The following is a 24,439-nucleotide window of genomic DNA, read 5'->3' as shown; positions in this document are numbered from 1 at the left end:
TTGTGCACTGGGCCTCTAGTTGATATATAAACAAGAGTGAAGTTCCCACAGCAAACCATCAACGTGTAACAAAACAACTTTGAATGAAATGATGTTGTTGGAGACTATGCTGTACACCAATGTTCACAGCACTAGTCACACCACAGGCAGAAAGTGGAAACCTAATGTCCATCAACAGAAAACATGTGACAGCTTTATATAATGGAATATTACTCAGCCATGAAAAGGAATGAAGCCCTGGCAGATACTGCAAAGCAAGCGAACCTTGAAAACATTATTCTAAGTGAAAGGAGCCAGACCCAAAGGCCACAAATGGCATGGCTGTTGGGAACAGGAACTGATTACCTAAACGACTACCAGGTTTTCTTTCGTGGTGATGAAAACATTTTGGAACTTGAGAAAGGTGTGGTGGTAGCATAAAATGGTAAGTTGTACGTTATGTGTATTTCACCTCAGTAAAATATTTTTAAAACCAGTAACATCCTTAAACATTGCCAGCTAGGAAATACAATGCAAATCCACAGTCCCTTCACAGAGCAACAGGAAGCAAACTACTTAGGAACACTCAGGTGTAACCTATAGGGCCGGTGGCAAGGTTCCTGGCGAGGAAAAACGGAAGTTGAAAACAAACGCGACCTACTTTGCTCCCGGGAAGGGACGCCTCCGCTAGGGTGACGGTGTCGGTGTCGGTCCCCCTACTTAATGCACAGACGCAACGCCATTCCGAGCCAGGTGCACACAAGGACCCAGAGCTGGACAAAGTACCTGAAGCTGGTTTTGCAAAAATAACGACGACCGTCTTCAAACTTCCGAGAATGGAGCACCAAGCAGACCTCACTGGACACCACACTCCGCCGGGGCTGCAGCAACGGTGGCCGCACCGAAGGGCCGGGGCTGGACACGGGAACAGAACGGTGCGAGCCGCTCCCTCCCGCGGCGGCAGGGCAGCCTCAGGCTGCCGGCCCGGGGGTGGGGAAGCGGGAGGGTCGGCAACCCGTGCTCCGTAGGCCCGACGCCGGGCCGGGAGGGCTCCAGGGCGCGTCTGGTCCGCGACCCCCAGGCACCCCGCGGCCGCCGGGCTCTCAGGCCGACGCCGAGACCCCGAAGCCACCTGACAGCGTTCGCCCGGGGTCCGGAGGACAGCCCAGGCTCGGCCTCCGGGGCGGCCCCGACGCCCGACTAGCCACACCTCCGCAATCCCGCAGGCGCGCCCCGGCTCGGAGACCCTCACGTGCCTGGCAGCCCGGGCTCAGCCTCTCAGCCCCGCCCAGTCTCCGCCCCTCTCAGGCCCCGCACGAGGGTCCTGTCCGCCCCAATGACCACGCCCCCTGACGGCCCCGCCCCTCGGGCCCCGCCCCGATAGCCCCGCCCCCAGGCCCACCTGTCGACCCCGCCCACCGCCCATTAGGCCCCGCCAGCAGCAAGGCTCAGCCGGGCGGGTTCCTCCCTCACGGGTTCCGCCCGGGCGCAGAGGCGACGATGGAGCCGGAGGTGCGGGTGTTGCGCGCGGCGGGAGGCTTCGGCCGGGCGCGGCGCCTGCTGGCCACAGCTTCGTGGCTGCCGTGCGTGGCGCTGGGGCTGGCACTGGGCTCGGAGCCCCTGCTCACCGCGCTGCCCGCGCACCACTGCCAGCCGGACCCCGCGCTGCTGCCCCCAGCGCTGCGCACCCTGAGCGGGCCCGCGCTGCTGGACGCCAGCGTGCCTCGCCTGGGCCCCTCGCGCGCCCCGAGCCCCTGCCTGCTCCTGCGCTACCCCGAGCCCTCGCCCGGCGCCCACCCCAACGGCACGCGGTCCTGCACGCGAGGTTGGCACTACGCGCTGCCCGCCGCCGGCCTGCTGCGCAGCCCGGTCACCCAGGTGCGAGAGGACGGCTCTTCTGCACCCTGCCACCAACCTCTGCTCCCCTCCTTCGTAACCCCCTTGTTCTGTACTCCCATTCCTCTGCCCCCCTGCTCTTCTTCCCCCATTTCTCTGTTCTCCTTCCTCCGGGCCCTCTCTGCTCCCCTTCCTCTATCCCCTCTCCTCTGTTCCCCCTCCTTTCTCTCCCTTTCTGTCCCTCCTCTCTTTTCCCCTTCTTCCTCCCACTTTCCTCTGTCCCCCTTCCTCTGCTACCCCTTTTCTTTGTCTCCCTTCCTTCACTCCCATGTCTGCCCTTGGTCTACTGAGGCTCTCCTTTGGGCGTGCTGCCCCCCTCTCTGATGGTGCAGCTGATGCCCAGCTGATCGGGGTGCCAGGTAGAGTCCAAGGCCCAAGGGCTGCCAAGGTGGGCAGGCAGCCTGGGGGAGGAAGAGGAGGAGTTGAGCTGAAGGTATGACCAGGTAGGCGGCACCAGGAGGTCACTTCAGTGCCAGGAACATTTTGAGCAACCTGTAGCTTTGGGCTATGCCAAGACTGGGTTTCCAAAACAGAAGGCTTTGAATCGAGGGAGCAATACAGTCAGTTCAGTTTGGGAAAGGCAGACCTCCCACCTGTGAGGTGTGTGCAGGTTGGACTAGAGGCAGGGGCGCCCGAGGGGGCAACTCGGGGGTCTGGGCGAGAAGAAATGGGGGAGAGGGCAGCTAGTACCTTCTGATCCTAACTCCCTTTGGCAGCCTCAGCCCCAAAGCTGCGCCCCCATCCCTGGGAGGATCGGCCGTGTGGAAACTGGAGCGAGGTTGCCACATCCCTGCCAGTCCTCCCTTTGGCCCTCCAACCAGCAGGGCTTCTCTCCTCCCACCCCTTCTGTTCCACCACACACCTGCTTCCCGTTGGTACAGCGATCAGTCAGCTGGATTTTAAAATTAAAACTCTGACACTCTGTGACTCCAAACAGTATGTTAAGCTTGTACAAAAGGCACAGGACCTTAGTGGGAAAGTGCAAAAAACTGAGGTCAAGTGCCCTTGACAGGAAGAGCAGGTAAGCACAGCTCTGCAGGCTGTTCCGGGAGTTGCTCTTGAAGTGAGGGCAGGGGAGAAGTGAGGGTAAGGCCCTGGAGGCCCCGGGCACAGCAGGGAGAAACTAAGGTCAGCCAAGGTCCAGGCTCTGGGGGAGAGTGAGGGCTGGAAAGAGGTGAATGAAACTCCATCCAGAAAAACAGAAACCAGACTTGGGGCTCCATGTGGGTACTCTGGGGACCACAGGTCATCAGCCCCTGGAGGCTCAGCCCAGACATTTTTCTAATTCCATGTGAGGCCCACCAGAGTCAGGAGACCACCCTGTGTGACCTCGAGCAGGTCCCTTGCCCTCTCTGTGCCCCAACTTCCCCTTCTATCAAGGGAGGATTGGAGCGGGATGTCTAAGCCCCCCTCCAGCCTGATATTCTGGGGACTTCGGCAAGGTGGGGGGGTCCTGGCTGGCTGACAGTGACGGGTGTCCCCTGCAGTGGAACCTCGTGTGTGAGAATGGCTGGAAGGTGCCACTGGAGCAGACGAGCCATCTCCTGGGCTGGCTGTTGGGCTGCGTCATCCTGGGCATGGGCTGTGACTGGTGAGGTGCCGCCCCTCCCTTGAGCCCCTCAGGGTCCAGCTGAACCCCTGAGCTGTCCTGACTGGCACCTATGTGTGTCCCCCGCTGCCCACCAGGTTTGGCCGCAGAGCTGTGTTTGTGGCCTCCCTGGTGCTGGCCACAGGCCTGGGGGCCGGTGAGGCTCTGGCTGCCAGCTTCCCTGCCCTGCTGGCCCTGCGGCTGCTGCACGGGGGGTCCCTGGCAGGGGCCTCTCTGGCCCTCTACGTGACTCGTGAGTACTGTGGGGGACTGGAGAGGGGCACCCACTCAGCCTAGGCCTCCCACCCCACTGGAGGACGTCAGCCGCATGGGAGGGTTCTCTGTACTCTTGTTGAGGGCTCTTCTTGAGAAAACGGAGGGCGCTGTTTGCTGTGTGACTCTGCTGTTTGCGGGCGGGCTCAGGTGCTGGAGTGGGCAGTGAGTTGGCTCAGATGCCCACTCCTGGGCAGGTCAGCAATTGGTGCCCGCAGCCCTGGACAGAGCAGCCCTCTCTAGCGGCCTCGGCCTCAGGCCATCTGTATCTGCTCAGGCCTGGAGCTGTGTGACCCCCCACACCGCCTGGCGTTCTCCATGGGGGCCGGCCTCTTCTTGGTGGCGGGCACTCTGCTGTCGCCTGGCCTGGCCCTGCTCGCACAGGACTGGCATCTTCTGCAGGGGCTGAGTGCCCTGGCAACGGGACTCCTGCTGCTCTTTTGGGGGTACGTATGGCAGGAGACAGGTCAGCAGCCTCCTTGGAGGCCACCTGCCACTTCCCTCTACACCTCCGTGCAGCACGCGGCATGTGGGTGTGGGAGAGGGACACAGGAAGCCACTTGATGTCCTGACCCTGGTTCCAGGGAGGAAGGGCATTGGCCCTTGTTATCCCTGCGTGGAGGACCTGCAGGCATCCTCACCCCACCCCTGCAGGTTCCCAGCCCTGTTCCCCGAGTCTCCCTGCTGGCTGCTGGCCACGGGGCAGCTGGCCCAAGCCAGGAAGATCTTGTGGCACTTTGCGGAAGCCAGCGGCGTGGACCCTGAGAGCAGCGCTGAGGAGGAGAGCTCCCTGGCTACGGGTAATGCACCAGCCAGGAGCAGGGGGGCCTGGGTGCGGGAGGAGGGAAGGCGTCACCCCCACAACACACCTTCTCCTGTTCTCTCACACCCATAGAGCTGGATGTGCTGTCTGCAGGGAACCCCCAGCCCCAGCGCCACTGGGTCCTGGAGCTACTGCACACGCGCGTCGCCTGGAAAAACGGACTCATCCTGGGCTTCAGTTCGTGAGGAGAGGAGGGTGTGGGTGGGCTGAGAGGGATTTGTGCCCCCCGCCCCTTTTGGGGGTTCAGCCGCCAGAATCCTGAGCTCTGGCTGAACCCATAGCTTTGCCCTCTCCCCCAGGTTGGTCGGTGGGGGCATGAGAGCCAGCTTTTTCCGAAGACTGGCCCTTCATGAGCTGGCCTTCTACGGACCCTACTTCCTGGGGGCTGGCCTAGAGGTGGTGGCCACCGTCTTCCTGCTCCTGACAGTGGATCGCTGGGGGCGCCGCCTGGTCCTGCTGTTGGGCACGTTGGTCATGGGCCTGGCATCGCTGCTGATTCTCTCGGGGGTCCAGTGTGAGTGCAGAGCCCCGTAGGCGAACAGGGTCACCCTGTTTGGCTGAGGTCAGCCCGATGGAGTGGGGAGGGTCCTGGGATCAGCCCCTCCTGGGATTATAAGAGAGAAGCACACGTGTTGGGATGAGGCCGCTGTTCTTTTTACCTTGTTCATCTTCCCCCTGTGCACCCAGAGAAACTGAGGCCCAAGGAGTTAAGGGCCTACAAGGATATACCTGAAGGGGCTAAATGTAAGGGTCTGGTCTGGACGGGGGCAGCCTGGAACACCTGATGCCAAACTCAGAGTGCAGGTGCAGGGGTGAAGGGTTGGGGAGGGCAGGCCCAGCAGGACCCCTTGAGACATGGACAAGGGGGGAGCCTGACACCGCCGGGCCTGGGCAGCATGGGACCCCTCTCTTCATCCCCAGACCTGCCGGGCTGGACTGTGCTGTCCCTCTCTGTCCTGGGGCTCCTGGCCGCCCAGGCCGTATCTACCCTCAGCAGCCTCTTTGCAGCTGAGCTCTTCCCCACAGTGATCAGGTGAGCTGTGGGCTGCCCAGCCTGACATCCTGTGTCCTGCCAGCCCAGCCCCCAGAGCCCTCTTGGGATTGGACACCCCACACCGCTCCCTCCCCAGCGTATACCCAAGACTTCTTCATTCAATCACATCTGGAGTCCAGATGGACTTTTCCTGGGTGACATGGGGGACACTGGCACAGAAAGGTCAGGAATGGAGGATGGCCACCTGCCCAGGCGGCTCACACTGTACCCTCTCCTGCAGGGCGGCAGGGCTGGGCCTCGTGCTGGGTGCCGGGTTCCTGGGCCAGGCGGCCGCCCCCATCACTGACATGCACGGCCGGCGGGGCTTCTTCCTGCTACACGTGGTTCTCGCCTCTTTTGCCATCCTCACCCTGGTGTGTGTCCTGCTGCTGCCCGAGAGCCGTGGGCGTGGGCTGCCCCAGTCACTGCAGGATGCTGACCGCCTGCGCCGATCACCGCTCCTTCGGGGCCGTCCCCGCCAGGACTACCTGCCCCTGCTGCCACCCTCCCACTGCTGGGCTCAGACACAACTGGTCCAGGAAGGGTGACTCTGGCTGGACAGTGACACACCTCCCCTCAGAGGGCCACCTGTCAGTGTGGGCAGAGGGGTCTCAGGGAGGAGCTGTGGGCTCAGTGTGAAGGGGGAGTCCTCAGTTGGGCCCTTAGTTCCTGGGGGCCCTGGCCTCCTCACCCCAACCACCACCTGTGAAGGATAAAGGCGTCCATGGAACTTGACATCCTCACTGGTTCTTCCTTCGGGCTGCATCCTGGGCTGAGGGGGTCCCCACTCCAGGCTCGCCCACGCCAGGGTGCCTGCAGCCCCTCCCACCGCTCCCCTTGGGAGGCCAGTCCCCACTGCAGGCCTGGCGTGACTGGGGTGGAGTGAGGCACTGCAGGTCATTGTGCAGACCCTGTACTGGAAAGACCACACTTTTAATTCACATTTGCCGGAGAGCTGCTTCCTTTCATACAGAGATGAGATCTGCATGGGGGTGTCAGAGCTGGGAGTGAGGGTGGCTGACCCCTTCACAGGTGACTCAGAGCAGTGCTTGTTGGGCTCTCAGGGTGGTAGAGGCACCTCCTTCCCACAGCTCCACTCCAGGCTCTGGGCTCTGCCCCTGGGACTGTGTCTTCCCCTGGGAGAAGCAGGCTGCCCAAAGCACCTTGGGTGTGGGACCAGGGGCCCTGTGGCCATCTCTGCATAGGTCAGCTAGTCCTCCCGCTACACGGCCAGCTGTTGACATGTGCAGTCAGACCTCTGTGGTCAGGCTGTCCATCCTGGTAAGGATGTCCACCCTCTGTGTCCAACTGCTGTGCCCTCAGCAGGGTGGGTGTAGGTCCCCATCAGAAAGCTCTCTGCCCTGTCCCGAGTGGCCGCTGCATCCGGCCCTCAGGGAGGCCCGTACAAGTCGGCGAGCCGGGCGAAGCGAGGGCCCCAGTCCTGGAGGCAGCTGTAGTCTTGGTCCTCGTCAGCCAGGCTGGAGAGGATGGAGCTCAGTGTCCCTGCCATGGACCCATCGCCTTCGTAGTCATAGATGAGAGCAGTGTCGTAGGGCGGGACGCTGAGGTCACTGTCCGCAGCTTCCAAGCCCTACGGAGAGGCCCCAGGAGCTCAGGACCCCAGCACACGCACCTCAACTGCAGTGCAGGGTGAGGTCAACCAAGGTATGGCACCAGGAAGGGGCAGAGGAGGTCTGAGGGTTACCCGGGGTTTGAGGAGCAGCCCTGAGTGTGCGGGCACCACTGGGAGCCCCAGTCCCAGGATTCAGATTGGAAAAAAGAAGGTTCCCTCTGGCTTTCCTTCCTTGGGCCCAGCCCTCCCTGAAGACTGTGTCCTGCCTGAGGCTTCCTGACACCCCAACTGGGAGAACAGTTGGTTCTGCCTCTTAAAGGTTTGGCTGCGGTCTGTTGCCTCCACCTGTTAATGTACACATTGGCTTCTGCAGGTTGCATACCTGAACCCAGGCCTGGCCCTCGCCAGGCAGCTGTCAGGGGCGTTCTATGAGGCAGGGCACTAAGTGTGCAGGCAGGTGTGGCCCCTGGCACACTCCTGAGAAATACCTGCATGCTCCCCCTGTCGCCCACTCAATTGGATTTCCCAGGTTCTGGGCATCTCCTGTGTTGACCTTAGGAAGTCAGTGATGCTGTGTCCAGAGGAGCGAGTATGGACGCCTGGGTTCAACTGCCAGCTGCACTTCTACCTGCAGCGGTCATTTCGTTTCCTCTGCCAGCACTGTGCCCACGCCGCAGGGCAGCCTACAGCCAGCCCCAGCTCCACTAGGTCTGCCGCGGTCTTGTGCCGGGGTCACCAGCCCCCTCTCCCCGGGGCTTCAGTGGCTGTGACCCTCTGTTCCACAGCCTCGCTCAGCTCTCAGGGCCTCAGGAGCTTCCTGGAAGCGGGAGCCCACTCCCTGCGGCTGCGCGTGTACGGGGTACACGGATGTACTTGTATGTGGTGTGTGTGTGTGTGTGTGCCCCCTGCCCTCTCCACCCCTGGGGGACCTACATCGTGGATGAAGTCTGCCATGTCAGCGGGGCCGGTGGGCAGCACGCGGGATGGTGGGGGGCGCACCCAGCTGAACGGGGTGTCGCGGCGCAGCAGCGGCCGTCCCAGAGGGGCGCTCAGGGCCGCCAGCTCTGACGGGTGGCGCAGCTGGCTGATGTCGTAGGCATCCTGCAGACAGAGTGCGTGGACTTGAGCCTGGGTCCATGGCAGGGTGGGCTTTCCATCCCAGGCACCTTTCTGAGAGCGATAGGTTTGGGGGTTTGGGGAGAGGATCTGGGGAGGCCCCTACCCTTGGAGCCTGGGTGCTGGCCCACGGCCACAGCTTAACATTCTGAGCCACCATGCCACCCCCCCCCCTCCACCCCTGCCCTTACCTGGTCTTCCTCCCCGCCCCCCTGCTCATCATAGTTGAGGATGTTGTCCCGGAGGTCATCCTGCAGCCCCTGTAGAAGCCCCTTGTCCCATGACCGCTGTCGGAACCGCGAGAGGAGGGCCACTGGCAGGGCGAGCACTGGGCAGGCAGACAAGGTGAGGTTGGCCCCCAGGAGAAGGAGGCGTGGGCCGTGGGGGCGGGGGGACGGGGCGGGTCTGAGGGCAGTGGTCTCAGGGCCTGGGCACTCACAGAACAGCAGGACGACACTGGCCAGCATGATGACCAGGGCGCCCAGGCTAATGCCTGTGCCCTTGGCCCTCAGCGCAGCGGCCCCCTGCAGGCAGACGCCATCCTGGCCGCAGTGGCACACGGTCACATTAAGGAGCTGCTCGCGGTGCTGAGGTGGCTGCCCTGAGTCCTGGAGCAGCAGGCTGAGGCGGTGCAGCCCCTCCTGGACCTGGTGCCGCAGCCGCAGGCGCGCATGGCTCACTGTGGAGGGACCTGAGGTCAGCAGGGCCCTCCGTGCCCCATGGGGATCACGGGATGCTGGGCCTGTTCCCATCTGCCCACTGAGGGTGATAACTGCCCCACCTGAGAGTGCACTGAGGTGGAACCAGCAGGACCACGTCTTGAGTGCCCTCCCAGGTCCCAGGTCTGGACACCACCCCCGGGCGGGGGGCAGAGCTCACTGTTAATCTGGCTGAGGCTCCAGTTCCGGGCCAGCTCTGGGACCCTGGGGCTCAGCTGGAAGTGGAAGGGGGCCCCGTGGGGGGGCAGGTCCTCGTCCGTGGCACCCAGGAGAAGGCCAGAGCCCTGGTCTGGCTCACTGCACAGGCTTCCAGATGAGGGGGACAGCTCGGGGGCGTGGTCATTGACCTCCAGGATCTCAATGGACAAGGTCCCGGTGGCCGTGCAGGGCGGGGAGGCTGCAGACAGAAGAGCTGGTGGGCTTCTTGCCCTGCCAGAGCCACTGCCCACCCTATCATCGCTCAGGGAGGGCCTGGCTCCCAGCCCTTGGGCCAGCAGCTGGGACTCCCAGCCTGGGTCAGAGAGCCATGGAGTCCAGGCCTGGACTTGGTGCTCACCATCGTCGTAGGCCAGGATGATGGCCCTGTACCAGCCATCCTTGAGGAAGGGGGACGCTGGGCTGAGCACACTCTGGGTCTGGACCCAGCCTGTGGCTCCATCCACTTGCAGCCAGTCCTCAGGGTCATAATCCTTAGAGTAACTGTTGGCCAAGGAGGGAAAATGGGAACAGGGTGTCCCTGAGCTACATGGGACCCCCTCGAGGTGTGGTTACATACAGACACACATGCATCCTCACACTGTGCGCGTGCACATACACAAAGTCACATACACACACACACATACACACGCATTCACACAACACTACACACACATACACACACACTCACACACACACACTACACACACATACACACACACACACACTAGCCTTTGAGGCCCTAAGCTGGTGTTTTCTATCCCATTTCACAGATGAGGAGACTGAGGCTCAGGAAGGCAGGTGCACTGACCAGGGCCCTGTGGCAGCTGAGTGACACAGCATCACATCAATAGGATTCAATCATGGACACGGCGGAGACAGACACAGATACGCAGGGCCGGGCTGGGGTGAAGTCCCAGGACCAGTCCCATGGGAGCACTGCTCACCAGGATGGACAGGGCTAGACACCGTCTGTTCTGAGGCTGGTCAGAATAGACGGTGGCCGTGTCAGTATGTGCCAGTTGTAGCCCAGTCCTGCCCTTAGAACAAGGTCACACCAATATGTGCACACATGGGACTTGAGACCCCCTGAACGGTCAGGGAACACACAGATGAGCCCTCCATCCTCTGACCTATGCCCTGATGGGAACCCTCAGCTGTGCTTCTGGCCCTGGCAGGGAAATGGGGGGATGGGGCTATTAGCTCCCTCTGCTTCACCCCGAGGGTCCCGGGAAGGCACCTGAGCCTCTGCAGCTGCTGTGTGTCGGGGTCTCGGGCAGAGAAGGTGGCCACAGGGGTTCCTGGGGCCGCCCCCTCCGCCAGGCTGGTCCTCAGTGGATTCTCCTGGAACACAGGTGCCTCGTTGACATCCCGCACCTGCACGCTGACTCTGGCCTGATCCCGCTCCGCCCTGGGGGCAGCCGCCTGCAGGGGGACCTCGTTCTGCACCTCCACTTTGAGGTCATACTGGTCACAGCTCTCATAGTCCAGGGGCTGTGGAGAGGAAGCAGAGCTGATAGCCTGCTCAGGACTCTGGGCACCCGGGGGCAGGTGCGGCCGGGAGAATGCCTCCACGTGGCGCTGCTGCCCCAGATCTGTCCTCGAGCCCCCGCTCTCCTTCTCCTTTTCAGCCTTGGAAAAAGAAAGCTTATGCAGGACAAAAGAAGGCACAAAAATAATGTAAAAATGATCAAATAAGTACTTGTCACTCAAAGTGAATTTGTTGGGTGTTGTGTGACCAGTTCAGTGTTATTTGGCTGGGCGGTCCTCCCAGCGACTCAAGCAAACGCTCATCTGGGTGTTGACGGAGATACTGGGTAGATGTGGTTACAGTGACGTCTACAATCAATTGGCTTAAAGAAAGAAGACTATCCTGAACCATCTGGGTGGGCCTCACCCACTGCTGAAAGTCTTTAAGAGCGGAACAGATTTCTGAGGAAGAAGGAATTCCGCCTCAAGACGGCAGCCCAGCTCTGAGCTGCCAGCTTACCCTGCAAACTTCAGACTTGCCCAGCCAGCCCCATAGCGGGAGCCAATTTCTTGCAATAAATCTCTTCAGATATCAATATCTAAATATATCTATACCCTTACATGTGTGAATATACACACGTGTGTGTACACACATGTTTCCTGCTGTTTCTCAGGTTCATATCTGGCTGGTGCAGGTACAGTCTGTATTCACACACGATTCTTATACAGAGTGAGTGGCAGCACGCTGTGAACAACGCACAGGCCCTGTGGTCAGCGGGACCCGAGCTCTGGCTCCATCCCCTCCCTCTACTCTCTCCTGAGGATGCACAGAGGGCCCAAACAGGGTCCCAGGGTGTGAGGAGAGGCACCCTGCATGGGATGCTTGTGCTGGGGGAGTTGTGCGCTGCTCACCTTCACCACAGACAGCACGCCTTCGTTGGTCTTGGGGTCTGTGCGGATGGCAAAATGCCCATCGGGGTCGCCCTCCAGGATGGTGAACCTGGCTGCCCAGTTGGGGGAGCCTGGCAGGTCCCTGTCCTCCACCTCCAGCCGCCCCACATCGACTCCACTCGTGGCCTCTGTGGCCTCCATGAAGAACTGTGGGAGCCACGCCAGTTACCTGCCAGGGTGGTCAGGGGTGGGGCCTCCCTCCCTCAAGCCTCCCGGCTGAGTGCTGCCCACCCACTGGAGTCCTCCCGGGTTAGTTTGCCTCCAGAGCCACTCACTACCCACCCCCTCCAGAGGCCCCACGAGCCCTCTCCGTGGGCTCCACTGCACACAGATTTGGGGGGAACAGAGGGGTGTCTGGGCTGCTTCTCCCGGGCCCCCCCTCCTGACTCCTTCTGATCACAAGCACCGTCTCTGTTGCCCCCAGTTCAGGTCTCTGTGCTACCTGTGCAGGACTCCTGCCCCAAAGCACCCAGCCTCAACCCGCCACGGAGCCCTGGTCCCCACTGGGCCTGGGGAGGGGAGGGCAGCCTGGCAGGGGCTGGCGGTGGGGGGACAGTGGTGGCACCTCATCCCTGGTGAACCCGGGGGCGTTGTCATTGACGTCCTCGAGAGTGATGATGGCCGAGGCAGTGCTGGTCAGGCCATCTCCAGACATGTCCGCCACCTGCAGGGTCAGATTGTACACGGCGACAACCTGGGGATGACAGCATGGGGGCGGGACACTGAGCGGGCACAGGCCCAGGTAAGGAGTGGGCCACCTGCGGGCTCAGTTGACCCAGGAGAGCCCGGTGGGTGGCAGAGGCCCCACGTGGCTCCAGGTACCCTGCCTGCTCCCAAGCCCCTCAGGGTCCAATGGCAGCGCTGTCAAACCCTAGACTCTGCCCAGCCATGGGGTGGGCAAGAGGTCAGTTACCAAGCAGATGAGCATTTACAGAGCACCTGCTGCTGCTGGGTGCTGGGTGCCTGCCATAGTAGAGAGAGAGATGGATGAGGGTCACCTAACACAGCAAGTGACCAGGCAGAGCCACACAGGTGAAACCAAGAAGGGCTTCCTGGAGGTGCGGGCGCTGCACGGAAGCCCGGCAGCGAGAGGCAGCAGTGGTCCTGACAGAGGGTGGCCATCACTCCAGAGCATGAGTGGTCGCCGTGGGGTCCCAGAGGTGACAAGCCCGACTGCCTAGCAGGCCATGGGTATTTTTGGCAGAACAAGCACCGAGGACGTGTCAGGGCCAGGCACTGCAGTGAGGGCCTTTCACACCCCCTCTCCACCTAACCCTGCAACCACCCAGGAGGCAGGTGCAGCCCAGGCCGAGTCTGTGCCCAGAGCCTTGAGCCACCATGACCTTTTGCAGCAACGGGGGCCTCCTTCAGCTGCAGGGGAGGGCAAGCCTGGCTGAGCAGCCCTGGGTCAGAGGGCCCAACTCTACATGAGCTGCCCTGTGCATCCAAAGGCACCAACAAGGTGGGTAAAGATGGACTGAAGAGGACACTGGCTTCCCTGTTCCCAGCTTTCAAAGCAGCGTGCTGGCGGCCTCACCTCGCGGTCCAGGCCCACTTGCACCGTGCGTATCTCCCCTGTGTGCTCATCGATGCTGAAGAGCTGGGGGCTGCCCTGCTCCAGGATGGAGTACCGCAGGGCCGCGTTGTCCGTCTCTGGGTCGTCAGCATCTGTGGCCTCGGCTCGGGTCACATAGGTGCCTGGGAAGGATGAGGGCATGTGAGCAAGACACCCCTGAGTGCCGAGCCCTAACTTCCACTCCCCAGTGGCCCACCCTACCAGGCCCAGGCTCCCGGTTAGGCCTGTGCAAACGCGAATGTCCAAGCCATTGCCTGTGTTGTTGGAGGGGGAGAGAGCAGAAGTGTGTGATACATGTTCAATCAACAGCTGACATCTGTGACTCCCACAAAACATTGGGACAGCCCGGCAGGGGCCGAGAGCACTGGGTCAGACGAGGTGAACCAGCAGGAGAACCCGGTCCTGGCCCTGAGCCCCAGCTGCCTGGGAGTCAGAGGGTGCGCCGGCACGCGGAGCAGGCGCTGTCCTCAGCCCCACCAGCGGAGAGGAGCAGTGGCCAGGGCCGGACCTGGGCTCTGGGGCAAACAAGCCACCAAATCTCAGGAAGGGGTGGGGGCTCTGCAGGGGCCAGGAGGCTCCTCAATGCCTGTCCTCACACCCATTTCCCTCCGGTGAGATTTAGGTCTGACCTCCTTCCTCCCCCTAGTCCATCTGAAGCATGACTTGCCTGGGATCTGACCAAGCCCCTGAGAGCAGGATGGGAGAGAAGGAGGGAATCTGTCTGGAATGAAATCTGCCTGCCCTGGAACAGACTCAGACTAGCAAGTCCGTCCTGTAAAGACTCATAAAGGACCGAGGGTTGTGTTTTGTTTGTGATAAAAATGTAGAATTAAGAAGCAATGAGAGCCCTGACCGGTTTGGCACAGTGGATAGAGCGTCGGTCTGCGGACTGAAGCGTCCCAGGTTCGATTCCGGTCAAGGGCATGTACCTTGGTTGCGGGCACATCCCCAGTAGGGGGTGTGCAGGAGGCAACTGATCGATGTTTCCTTCATCGATGTTTCTAACTCTCTATCCCTCTCCCTTCCTCTCTGTAAAAAATCAATAAAATATATTAAAAAAAAAAAAAGAAGCAGCAATGAGAGGCATGACTGCTTTGTGGGCATGGGGTTTCCTCTTGGGGGGGGGGGGGGGGACGACAATGTTCTGGAACTAGATAAGGTGTTGGTTGTGCAACCTTGTGAATGTACCAAATGCCACTGGAGTGTTCATTTTAAAATGGTTAATTTTATGTTATGTGAGTGTCACCTCAATTTATTTTATTTATTTATTTATTTAAATATATTTTATTGATTTTCTACAGAGAGGAAGAGAGAGGGATAGAGAGTTAGAAACATCGATGAGAGAGAAACATCGATCAGCTGCCTCCTGCACACCCCCCACTGGGGATGTGCCCGCAACCAAGGTACATGCCCCTGACCGGAATCGAACCCGGGACCCTTGAGTCCGCAGGCCGACGCTCTATCCACTGAGCCAAACTGGCCTCGGCAAGTGTCACCTCAATTTAAAAGCAGCAGCAGCAGCCAGAGCTTTGCCATCCATGACTCCTCTCAATGCATTTTGGACGACTTGGGGGTTTGAAGTTAACATTGGAAATAGGAAGTGACTTGAGTTGACTTGTGGAAATTCCATCAGTACTGGAGACTGTTTACTGATTTTTAGACTCTTTGAAGACCTCTGACATCCTGCTAAAGGGAAACCCTGGACTTCTGACCTACCCAGAGCCCCTCCATGGCAGTCCCTCCCTCCCGCTCCCCCCCACCCCCCCGCGGGTGGCCCGGCTCCGCTCACCTGGCACAGCACCCTCCAGCACCTGGCCGGTGAACACCTCCTGCCGGAAGACAGGCCGGTTGTCGTTCTGATCCACAACCACAATCTCCAGGTCCGTGGGCTCCTCCAGGGTGGATCCTCCCAGGTCCAGAGCAAAGGCCCTTAGCTAGTCGAGCAGAGAGCAAGGGCTGGCACTGTGATCCCCACATGTCCGTGGCTCCCACCGGGGCCATGCAGAGGGGGCAGCACGTGCAGACTTAGTGTTCTGCTGGAAACACCAACTCAAACAGGTGAGAAGCGGTCCAGGGGCGGGGCACGTGCTGCAGCAAACGGAACTTCCCCTGAAGAGGACACTGCTTCCTCCTAGCAGGCAGGGCGACCCGCTGCTTCCCCGCTCGCCTTGGCCACCAGGAAGCTCCCGGCCCAGGTATGTTTCAAGTGGGACGGAAGGAACGCTCTCACTAGCATTCCTGGTCTCTCTCCCTTTCTCTATACAGTCTGGCTCCTCTTGAAGGTTGTTTTAATTCCTCTGTGCACATGAAATTTTTAATTAAACCACCTTTTGTTCTTTCGGAGCATGGCCATGATATAATTTCCAGGTAAAGACATCACTCTAAAGACTTCCCGTGTAAGGAAACACAGTCGGAAGGAAGATCCCAGGCACACGAGGCAAAGGCAGAGGACCCTTCCCCAAGGCAGGTCCGAACGACAGACCAGGATGGGGCTGGGCAGATCACTCTGCAGGGACTCCGATGAGGGCCTGGCTTTCCCCACCCCGCCCATCCTCTTGCTTATGTGGCTCCTTACCTCCCTCCCCACTGCCTTTTCTCTCAGATCTCACAGTCTCAAACCTTCCAAGGGTCTAGGGTGCCTTCCCCGGGGCGCCACCCCCGTGGATCAAGAGGCACCTGCCAGTGGGGTTTGGCAGTGCTGTGGGGTTCCTCCAACATCCCGTCCCCACCAAATGTGGCCCGCTGTGGGGGAACTGGCTGTGGGTGACGAGGGCGTCACTAGGATGGGGTGATGCTTTCCTTGCTGCAGGCTGCCCAGTCCTCCCCTCCTCCACGGGGCCTCAGTTTGCTCCTTTGTTAAATGGGGCGATTCCTTGGGTTGCCAGTCCTAGTCCCCAATCCCCGCCCCTGGCCGCCAGTTAAGGACGCCAGATCTTGCTGGGGAAGTGACCTGGCCTAAGGTGCCCACCCGGAAGCGGTCCATCTTCTCGCGGTCCAGCAGGGCGTTCAGGAACACCTTCCCCGTGAACTTGTCAATGGAGAACACGCCCCGGGGCTCCTCGTCCACGCCGGGCCCCTGGATGCTGTAGATGACGCTGCCCAGCTGCTGCTTGTCAGACTTGATCTGCCAGGGCAGGACATGGGCTGGGGGAGGTTCCCCAGGGTGGGGTGTCCTCCCTCTCCGCAGCCTCGGCCCCTCCCCCCGCCGGGGTGGGCAGCTCAGCCTGTGGGCCCGATGGCATTCCCATCGGAAAGCACACACCTTCGGGGACCCGCTGGGGACAACCACCCCTGCTCTGCCCACTCTCGCCCCGCCCCTCACCTGCACCAGTGGGTAGGGGAGGCGCTTGTAGTTCTCGGACACACTGATGGGGGGGATGACCCAGGCTCTGCGCACGCGGCCAGGCGAGGGCGCCCGGCGCCAGGGGAACAGGGTGCTGGGCCTCCTCAGCCCGGGAACCCCCAACGAGAGGTCCAGGCTCTGCAACAAAGACACAAACAGCTGTCACACAGCTCGTACCCCAGGGAGCCTGGGGAGCAGGCTGAGAGCTACTCTCAGCAAGTGATGGGCAAGGGAGCTCCCCTCCCTGGAAGGCAAGGAGCACCTCGCCCCATATCAACACCCTGAGCTCAGGACCCTGCGAGGCCCCAAGCCCGGGGCCCCAAAGCTCAGTGTCTGTCTCTAGCCCTCTCCTGGGAGCCTGGGAACCTAGGGACCAGGAGTTATCACAGGCCTCAGATGACTGAGGGGAACTGACCGTGCTGTACCCCCACCTCATCTTCCTGAGGGCCAGGCACCTCTCCCCCCAACGTGGCCCAGGGGAGACTCGGGTGCCAGGGCCTGGGAGACATGGTATACTGGGGCCAGGGACTGGGGACGGGGGAGAACCTAGGCTGGGAGAGGAGGGCTGGGCGGGAGGCAAGTGATGAGTAATGGTGACAACAGCTGGCCCAGCTGGGAGGACCCTTGTTGTGAAGAATGTGGATAAGGGGGTGGAGAGTAGAGAGCAGGTGCCAGGGGCACGCCTGTGCCCTCCACGTGGCGGGATCTGTCAGAGGTGGAGGTGTGGGGGCTCCTGGCTGCAGGCTGGGGGCAATGGGAGGTGACACGTGGCCTTCTAGGCCTCCTCACAGCTTGGATCCTTGAGGACTGGTGAGGTCAACCTGACTAACGCTTTTGTCAGAGGAGGCCCAGCGACAGGAAGGGCCGGCTGAGGGCCAGAGCGCCCGCTATTCTGGGCTGGCTTTCTCCCAGACCTGTGGGCCCAGGTGCCCTTTCCACCCCTTAGTTCCCAGCACCTGGGGACCCTCGGACACACTCCTCCCTCCCAATCCACACGCCCAGGGGCCTGGGATGCCCTGTGCACCATGCTGCCACTCAAGTCCCAGTGCCCAGTCTGTGGGGCAGCAGAGGGCTGAGGCACACGTGGCAGCCGTGCTCCCCCCCTCTGCCCCGGGGTGGGGGGCCAGCAGACAGGGTCCCGGGTCCTGCCCCATGGTTAGGCTGTCACCGCCTATTGAACTCTGGGATCAAAACCAGGTGGGCCAGCATAGGAGAGTGGCCCAAATGCTCCTCAGACCCACAGCCAGCTCTCTGCCACAGTGACAGCCCCACCCTACCGCTCAGATGGGGAAACTGAGGCTCAAGAGAACGTCCCATCCTAGGAGTCAAGGGCAGAGCTGGCAGCAGCCCCACAAACCGCATTCCTCAGAACGGCCGGCCCTGGCTCACCTATGAGGGCTCTACGCCGGCTCCCCGGCCCGGTGCTGGCTGGCTTGAGTATGGACTCTGGAGTGGAAGTGCTGGGGACCCCTCTTGCTCCCCAAATCATGGGTGAGGCTGATGCTGGAGCAGCTCTTGGATAGGCCAGGCCATGGGAGGGTGCATTTCTTACATTCTCCTGCAGCCAAACCCAGCTGGGCCCCAGCAGGTGACTGGACCCCCTACCCACACCACAGGCCTGGGAGATGTCTGCCCCCACCCAGGGTCTCTAGGCTCCCGGGCCCTTCTGAAGGGGGCTCTCTTCTAGCCGAGGCAGACCAGGTGGCTCCCACAGCCCCTCCAAGCCCTGCAAGGCCCCCTACCAGCTCCTTGATCCTGCTGACTTCACTTTCCCTTCCTCCCAGCCATGCAGTCTGTGGAGGGACCGCGTGGGAGCTGTGGGCTGGTGGCCTCAGGGGAGTAGGGGGCAGTGTTTGGTGAGTGGGGGTGCTTAGGGGTGGGGCAGGGGCAGAAGGCTGCTGGGCTGTGTAATCCTCTTGACTTCAATCCTCGTCGCGCCCCCCTCACTCCCCATCCCGTCCCGGCTTCTGCCCAGGGCTTGTTCTCTTCCGTCCCAGGGCCGGGCACAGTGGGTCCTGTTACTGCCATCCTGTCAGACACTTTGCTGACAGGACGGCAGTAACATCCAAACTAAAGCCAACCTCTCGGATGGCCCTAGCCGTCTCCTCAGTTTTGGAGTCCTCCTCCCACTGCCTCATCTAAAAGGCCAGCACCTGGTCCCCTACGGAGCCTGGAGTCCAGGTAGCAGAAACGTGGTTACAGGAGGAACCAGGCGGCTGGCCAGGCTCTGAGCTCCCTGCAGCCGGACAGATGGCAGCGCTGGCCTCTGAGCCTGCCGGGGCTTCTTGCCAGAACCACCCAAGCACAAGCCACTTCCAGGTGGGCGTGGTGTTCCCACCGAGTGGAGACCGGCCTGCCTGCGTCACCGTGCTGGTGGGGGCAGCCTATGCTTTCTGAGCATCTGAGGGGAGCACCAAGCTCGAGTCCTCCCTTGCCCCTTTCCTTTCTTTCCCTCCCTCCGCCTCCCCAGACCCTCTCTCAGCCCTCACAGTCCCTAGGGGTGGCGGTGATCACCTCATTTCACAGCTCCCAGAGTGAGGCTCCCCCAGGCTGAGTCCCCATTTGCTCGAGGCCAGAGCACAGCAGAGCTGGGAGCTGCAGGGAACCTCGCTCAGGAGCAGGCTCTGCAAGGAGCCCAGCGTTCGCCGCAGCGCCCTCCCTGCCCTGCCTTCAGCATGGGGTGGGGATGGGCCGGGGGCTGGGCACAGTCCACAGGTGCTCCTTGTCCTCAGGCTCTTGGCAGGACCCTGGGGACACACTCAGCCCTGTCCAGCTGTGGCCACATCTGGGCCGGCCCCTCCCCCCGCCAGCCCACCACAGAGCCTCTGTGTGCCCACTCCCTGCCAGGGCCCCTCTGACACTCCACGATGCCCACCAGCTTGGTGTGGGGCCCGTGCGGTGGGGGCAGAGCCTGGGAACCCTGGGTCCTAGTCTGTCTGTGGCTAAAGTTCATGAGGTCAGCAGAAGCCACAGAGCCTTGGCACGGGCCCCTCACCCAGATCAGAGGCTGCGGTGGGGGTGGCTGCGCTGACTTCCGGACGCAGGAGCAATTCTCAGTGTGTCCTCTGTCCTCCTGCACCCCCTCCCAGACGATGTGCTGGCCGGGGGACCGTGGGACAAAGTCACATGGACAAAGCCAGCTCACACAGACCCCCAGACGCAGGCAACACCGTTGAGGGACATGTACTCACATATGCCACCCATCCTGCTGTCTCCCATGCCAAGCCAGTACCAAAGGGTGTCATGGACCCCCTGCCCTCGAGTGGGTGCCCGGTAACACCCCCATGATCACCCTTGACCTGCCTTTGACCAAGGACCCGAGAGAACACTCTGGAAGCCCTAGAGACACCAAAGCCATTGCCCCTCCCTGGGGTCCACCCCAGCACTGGCACCCAACCCCAGGGCTGCCAAGTAATGAAGCTCCCACCGTGCAGAGCCCTTGCTAGGACCAGGCTGCGTGGTGAGCGCCTTACAAACACCCCTGCAGAGGCCAGAATGGTGCCACCCAACCCAGACCCCGCCAGGGCACTGGGCCTGTGAGCAGCTGGCCACCTCCTGCCCCGATGCTCCTCTGGCTTCAGGGAAGTTCCCATCCCGTAGGGTTGGTTACTCATCTCCTCCCTGGTCAGACAACACAGGCCACGCTGTGGGGCAGAGGCACGAAGCCCAGGCCAGGGTTCCAAAAGCTGACTAATCAACTCATGGTGTGTGTGTGTGTGTGTGTGTGTGTGTGTGTGTGTGTGAATAGGGATTCCATGAGTATACCTCAGGCCTACTGAATTAGGACACCCAGGTAGTCATGAAGCCCATGTGATTCTTGGAAACACTGGGGAAACTGGGCAGCACTGAGCTGAAAGGTGGGACTTCAGGGTCAAACAGCCCTGATGTGGCTTCAGCCCTACAGGCAAGTCCCTCCACTTTTCGGGGGCTCTGTGTGTGGGGTGACCCAGAGCCTGTGGTGAGCGCTGGGTGAGCAGATCACTGCCAACATCAATTCCGTTCAGAAGCAATGAAGAGACAGTGCCCGCCAGAGGGCCCTCGCCCTTTGCCAGCGTCCGTCCTGCCTGCGGGCCTGGGGCAGCCCCAAGGGCTCTGCTTCTCTCCATCAACCCAGGCAGGTTCAAAACCAGGAACTATAAGGCAAGGCCCCTCTCTCAGGAGCCTGGGAAGAAAGCTGGGCATGTGGCTGGGTGCTCACCACCCTGGGCAAAGGCTGGGTAGAAAGTGAGGAGACACCCGCCCCCTTCCCCTCCTGGCACGGGGGCTTCTGGTGGCCCCTGGTGAATGGGAGCAGGGGACCTGGGCGTGGGCAGGATATTTGCTGACTGGGGTCTAGCTCCCCGAGTCCTGTCCACAGCTGTATGTCTTGGTTGGATAAAAGGGAGCACTCATTTGCTATTCCACCCCCTCCTGGTATAGTTGGGCAAACCTGAGAAAACAGGATGCAGCAGCAGCTTGGGGAGGTTTCTGGGTGCAGGGACATACCTTCAACATGGCCTGTGCCCTGGGTTTCTCAGATTCAAAGAACCAGGCAGGAGGCCTGTAGCCTGGGCTGGGGGTGGGGGGAGGGGGGAGGCCGGGTGCCATGGAGGTCAAGAATCCCTGCTCTGGACTCCCCACAAGCCTGAGCCCCTAGCCCCAGGCTGGAATCCAGGCCACCTCATTCCTGGATGGCCTGGCAAGCATCAGGCATGCCAGGAATGGGCCCAGCTGTCGGCCTGGCCCCCAGCACCCCTGAGCTCCCCTCCAGCTGCTGCAGGCTTTAGGGAAGGAATGAGGATGGTCAGGCAAAGGGCCGTGGGAAAAGCAGCCGTTTCCTCTGCCTGTTCCCGCTGCTGTGACAAACTGCCACTGCGCCATCCAGCCATCCAGCCATCCAGCCACCCTGGAGAGCCACTCCCCAACTGTCACCCTAACGAGTGGCTGACAGCCCCACTCTGCACTGGAAATGATGAGCATCTGCTGTGGGCGCCATCTTGTTCTAAGCACTTTCCCACTTTCCCACTTTGCCAAGCCCCCAGCAGTGTGGGCGGAGCCTCTTTCCTCCAGAAACCATGTGGCTCACTGGCCAGACACAGGCTTGGGGTCCCTCCCCGCAGGGCATGGACCTGTCCTGAGTCATCCCTGCTACCCCAGTCCCTCTGCCTCTCCCAGGGTAAGCTCAGCTATTGGAGCCACTGTGGGCAGAGGATGGGGTGAGAACGTCGGTTCTGAAAATACACACTCTAAGCCCCCTGGTGGAGATTTTTAGGGGACCCAGGCAGGGGAGGGGCATGCCTCATCCAAGGCAAAGGATCTGCCCAGCCTGGTCTCCAGGACCCTCACCCCGACCCAGGGGCCCACCCCAGACAGCCCTGCAGGGCCTGAGGCCGACCTGCCTTGGGGGTTCATGGAGGTGGAGGAAAGAGTGTCCAAGGGCGGCCACAGAACCCATGCGGCTGGACAGGAGAGGACTAAAGTCTGAAAGCTGAGCCGGGCAGGGGAAGGGTGGGCTGGACCCTCCTTCCCCTGACAATGGAACTAATTTAAGCCTCTGTGTGCAGGAACTTGAGCAGCCAGGCCCCCACTGGCTGGCCCCTCACCCCCACCTGAATCCCAGCTGTCTGGCGAGGGCATTCTGTAGTACCCCTTGGGGGAGGGGCAAGGAATCTGAGAGGTTTCTACTCCCCTCCCCTCCTCAGAGTGGACGGTGGATACCCCCAGACCCAGAGGAGCAGGTCTGCGGGAATGTGCCCGCGATGATAGGATGCTATGACATCCGGTGGGGTGCTGGGGCAGAAATGCTGTTCCTAGATCAAGTGGGGAGGGAGCATGGGCGTGCTGAGGCATCTGGGCCTACAGGGGTGGTCTCCCGGCAGAGGGCTGGAAGGGCAGAGGCCTTGCGGGCTTAGGTGATCACCGCTGTGCTGAGCCAGCTGGACATGGCAGCTGAGGCCTAGGCACAGGCACAATGTCTGGGGGGGAGTTTAGGGGGGACAGTGGGAGGGCCTAAAGGCAGGGGAGGAGGTGGTTGGAGCCTGGTGCTAGGTGACCTGAGGGGCCAGCTGCTGTGGAGGGTCGGGCTGGCAGGCACCTGGTCAGCTGCCAGGGCTGAAATCTGAGCTGGCCAGCCGGATCTGGGAGGTCTGTGGGAATTAGGGGACTGTGGAAAGCTCCTGTGGTGGGTGCTGGGAAGCCCGCCTCTCATCAGCATCCCGTGCTGCCTAATGGGCCTGGACTGTAACAGCAATAATAATACTACCGCTGCCCGGCCCTGGCCCCTGGCCTTTGGCCTGTGACCCTGGCTCAGCCCAGTCCTCTGAAGGCCGGAGGCCACTGAGGTCACGCTCCATTCTCGGCACAGCCTAGCGCCTGCCCAGCAGCCGAGGGCCTGAGGAGATGTGGCCCTACTCAGGGGGGCGCCGTGGTGGGGAGGAAGGGGGCAGTCTGTGCTTCCTTCAGCCTATCCTGCTCCCGTGTTGGGGATGCGGGAGGCTTTGTGCTGGGACCTGGCTTCCCGGGCACAGGGCACTCCCAAGGGAGAGCGAGTTTCTGGAGGTGGAGCTGCCGCTGCTCCTGCTGGCAGGGCTCATGGAGAGGGGCTCCGACTTCCCCCAAACCTCAGCAGGGTCCCGACAAAAATCTGGCCTTCCAGCTCCTCCAGCTGGGGGTGCCCCTGCTGCTCCGCCCTCTCCCTGCCCTCCACCACAGGACTGACTACCCCAGGGCTGAGGGGCACACCTCCAAGGGAGGGGCTGGCCTGCTAGGCGGTCCCCTGGCAGTCCCCCAGCTTGGCTCCCCGTCCAGGCGGAGGCAGTTACTCTGGCATCTGGACCCCCCTCACTCCCGGGGCATACGGCGCCCTGGGCAGCGGAGCCTCACCCAGGACCCTCAGCTCACAGGCCCACAAAGGCAGCCCGGGCCAGTAGTCCCGGGGTGGCCGGGGCGCCCTCCTCTAAGACTCTGTCGGGCAGTGCAGGGAGGCAGGGACCCCGTGCAGCGCCTGTGCCTTACCTGGGCCAGCAGCCCGAGGGCGAAGAGGAGCGCAGTGTCCATGGGCCGACGGACGGGCTGAGTGTCCGCCTGCGGGCAGAGCTGCGCCTCCTGCTCAGACGGAACCCACTAAGTGACAGCACAAGTGCGTGGTGGAGGGGCAGAGTGAGTGACTGCACGTGGGCGGGGCGGGGCCTGGTGCTGAATGACGGCACAAGTGTGCAGGCTGGGGATCTAGTGAGTGACAGCACGTGTGTTGGGGCGGGACGGGGGCGGGGTCTGGGCCTGAGTGGCAGCGCAAGTGTGCGGCAGGGCTGGGGGCGGGGCCAAGTGAGTGACAGCCTGTGCGCTGCGTGGGGTGGGGAGGGGGCCGGGCTAGGACTGAGGGGAGGGGACTTGGGCTGAGTGACAGCACCTGTGCAGGGCGGGGCCTGGGCTGAGTGACAGCACGGTGCTGGGATAGAGAGCTGGGTCAATAATGAGTGACAGCACTGTGTGGGCAAGGTCTGGCGCTGAGTGACAGCATTGCAGGGGATTGGGTCGGGGTCGGGGGTTCAGGTGGGGGTGGGGTGACCAGGGCCTGAGTGACAGGACTGCGTGCACCTAGGTTGGGACTGGGGGGCGGGCCGTGACAGCACTTGGGAGGCTGATGGCAGGCCCTGGAGGGTCGGGAGTCAGGCGGCTATTCTGGGACGCTGGCTCCCAGGGTCAGACGGTGGAACCGAGGCTGTCTGTAAAGGCAGCGGTCGGTGAAGTTGGGCTAGGGTACCAGAGTGGATCCATTCAATCATATTCTTTTTTTTACTGGTCCCCAAACCTACCAGGCACACTCCTGCTTGGGCAGGGCCTTAGCACTAGCTGTTCCCTCTGCTTGGAATGCTCTTCCCCGCCTTAAGGGCTGTGTCTAAAGGCGCCTCCTCACCACCATATTA

At 61.7% G+C, this 24,439-nt stretch overlaps 2 protein-coding genes across 2 annotated transcripts; one reads left to right on the top strand and one right to left on the bottom strand.

The window, feature by feature from the left end:
• Nucleotides 1–1,479: 1,479 nt before the first annotated feature.
• SLC22A31 (solute carrier family 22 member 31) lies at nucleotides 1,480–6,140 on the top strand (the record flags this gene model as incomplete). Its single annotated transcript, XM_079800501.1, has 9 exons — nucleotides 1,480–1,857; nucleotides 3,363–3,466; nucleotides 3,562–3,716; nucleotides 4,014–4,182; nucleotides 4,391–4,536; nucleotides 4,632–4,740; nucleotides 4,859–5,073; nucleotides 5,481–5,592; nucleotides 5,834–6,140. The coding sequence occupies 9 exons, from the start codon at nucleotides 1,480–1,482 to the stop codon at nucleotides 6,138–6,140; spliced, it is 1,695 nt and encodes a 564-aa protein (XP_079656627.1).
• Nucleotides 6,141–6,905: 765 nt separating this feature from the next.
• Nucleotides 6,906–23,666, bottom strand: CDH15 (cadherin 15). Its single transcript, XM_079759624.1, has 14 exons — nucleotides 23,529–23,666; nucleotides 16,515–16,673; nucleotides 16,161–16,316; nucleotides 14,982–15,126; nucleotides 13,154–13,314; nucleotides 12,182–12,310; nucleotides 11,578–11,763; nucleotides 10,436–10,689; nucleotides 9,557–9,699; nucleotides 9,161–9,397; nucleotides 8,721–8,960; nucleotides 8,473–8,609; nucleotides 8,099–8,266; nucleotides 6,906–7,183 (listed from the first exon to the last, which is right to left on the bottom strand). The coding sequence occupies exons 1-14, from the start codon at nucleotides 23,568–23,570 to the stop codon at nucleotides 6,983–6,985; spliced, it is 2,358 nt and encodes a 785-aa protein (XP_079615750.1). The 5' UTR covers nucleotides 23,571–23,666; the 3' UTR covers nucleotides 6,906–6,982.
• Between the last annotated feature and the right edge of the window lie 773 nt (nucleotides 23,667–24,439).

This window comes from Cnephaeus nilssonii (genome assembly GCF_951640355.1).
Source record: "Cnephaeus nilssonii genome assembly, chromosome: 20".
Lineage (NCBI taxonomy): Eukaryota > Metazoa > Chordata > Mammalia > Chiroptera > Vespertilionidae > Cnephaeus > Cnephaeus nilssonii.
This window is presented reverse-complemented; position numbering and strand designations above follow the sequence as displayed.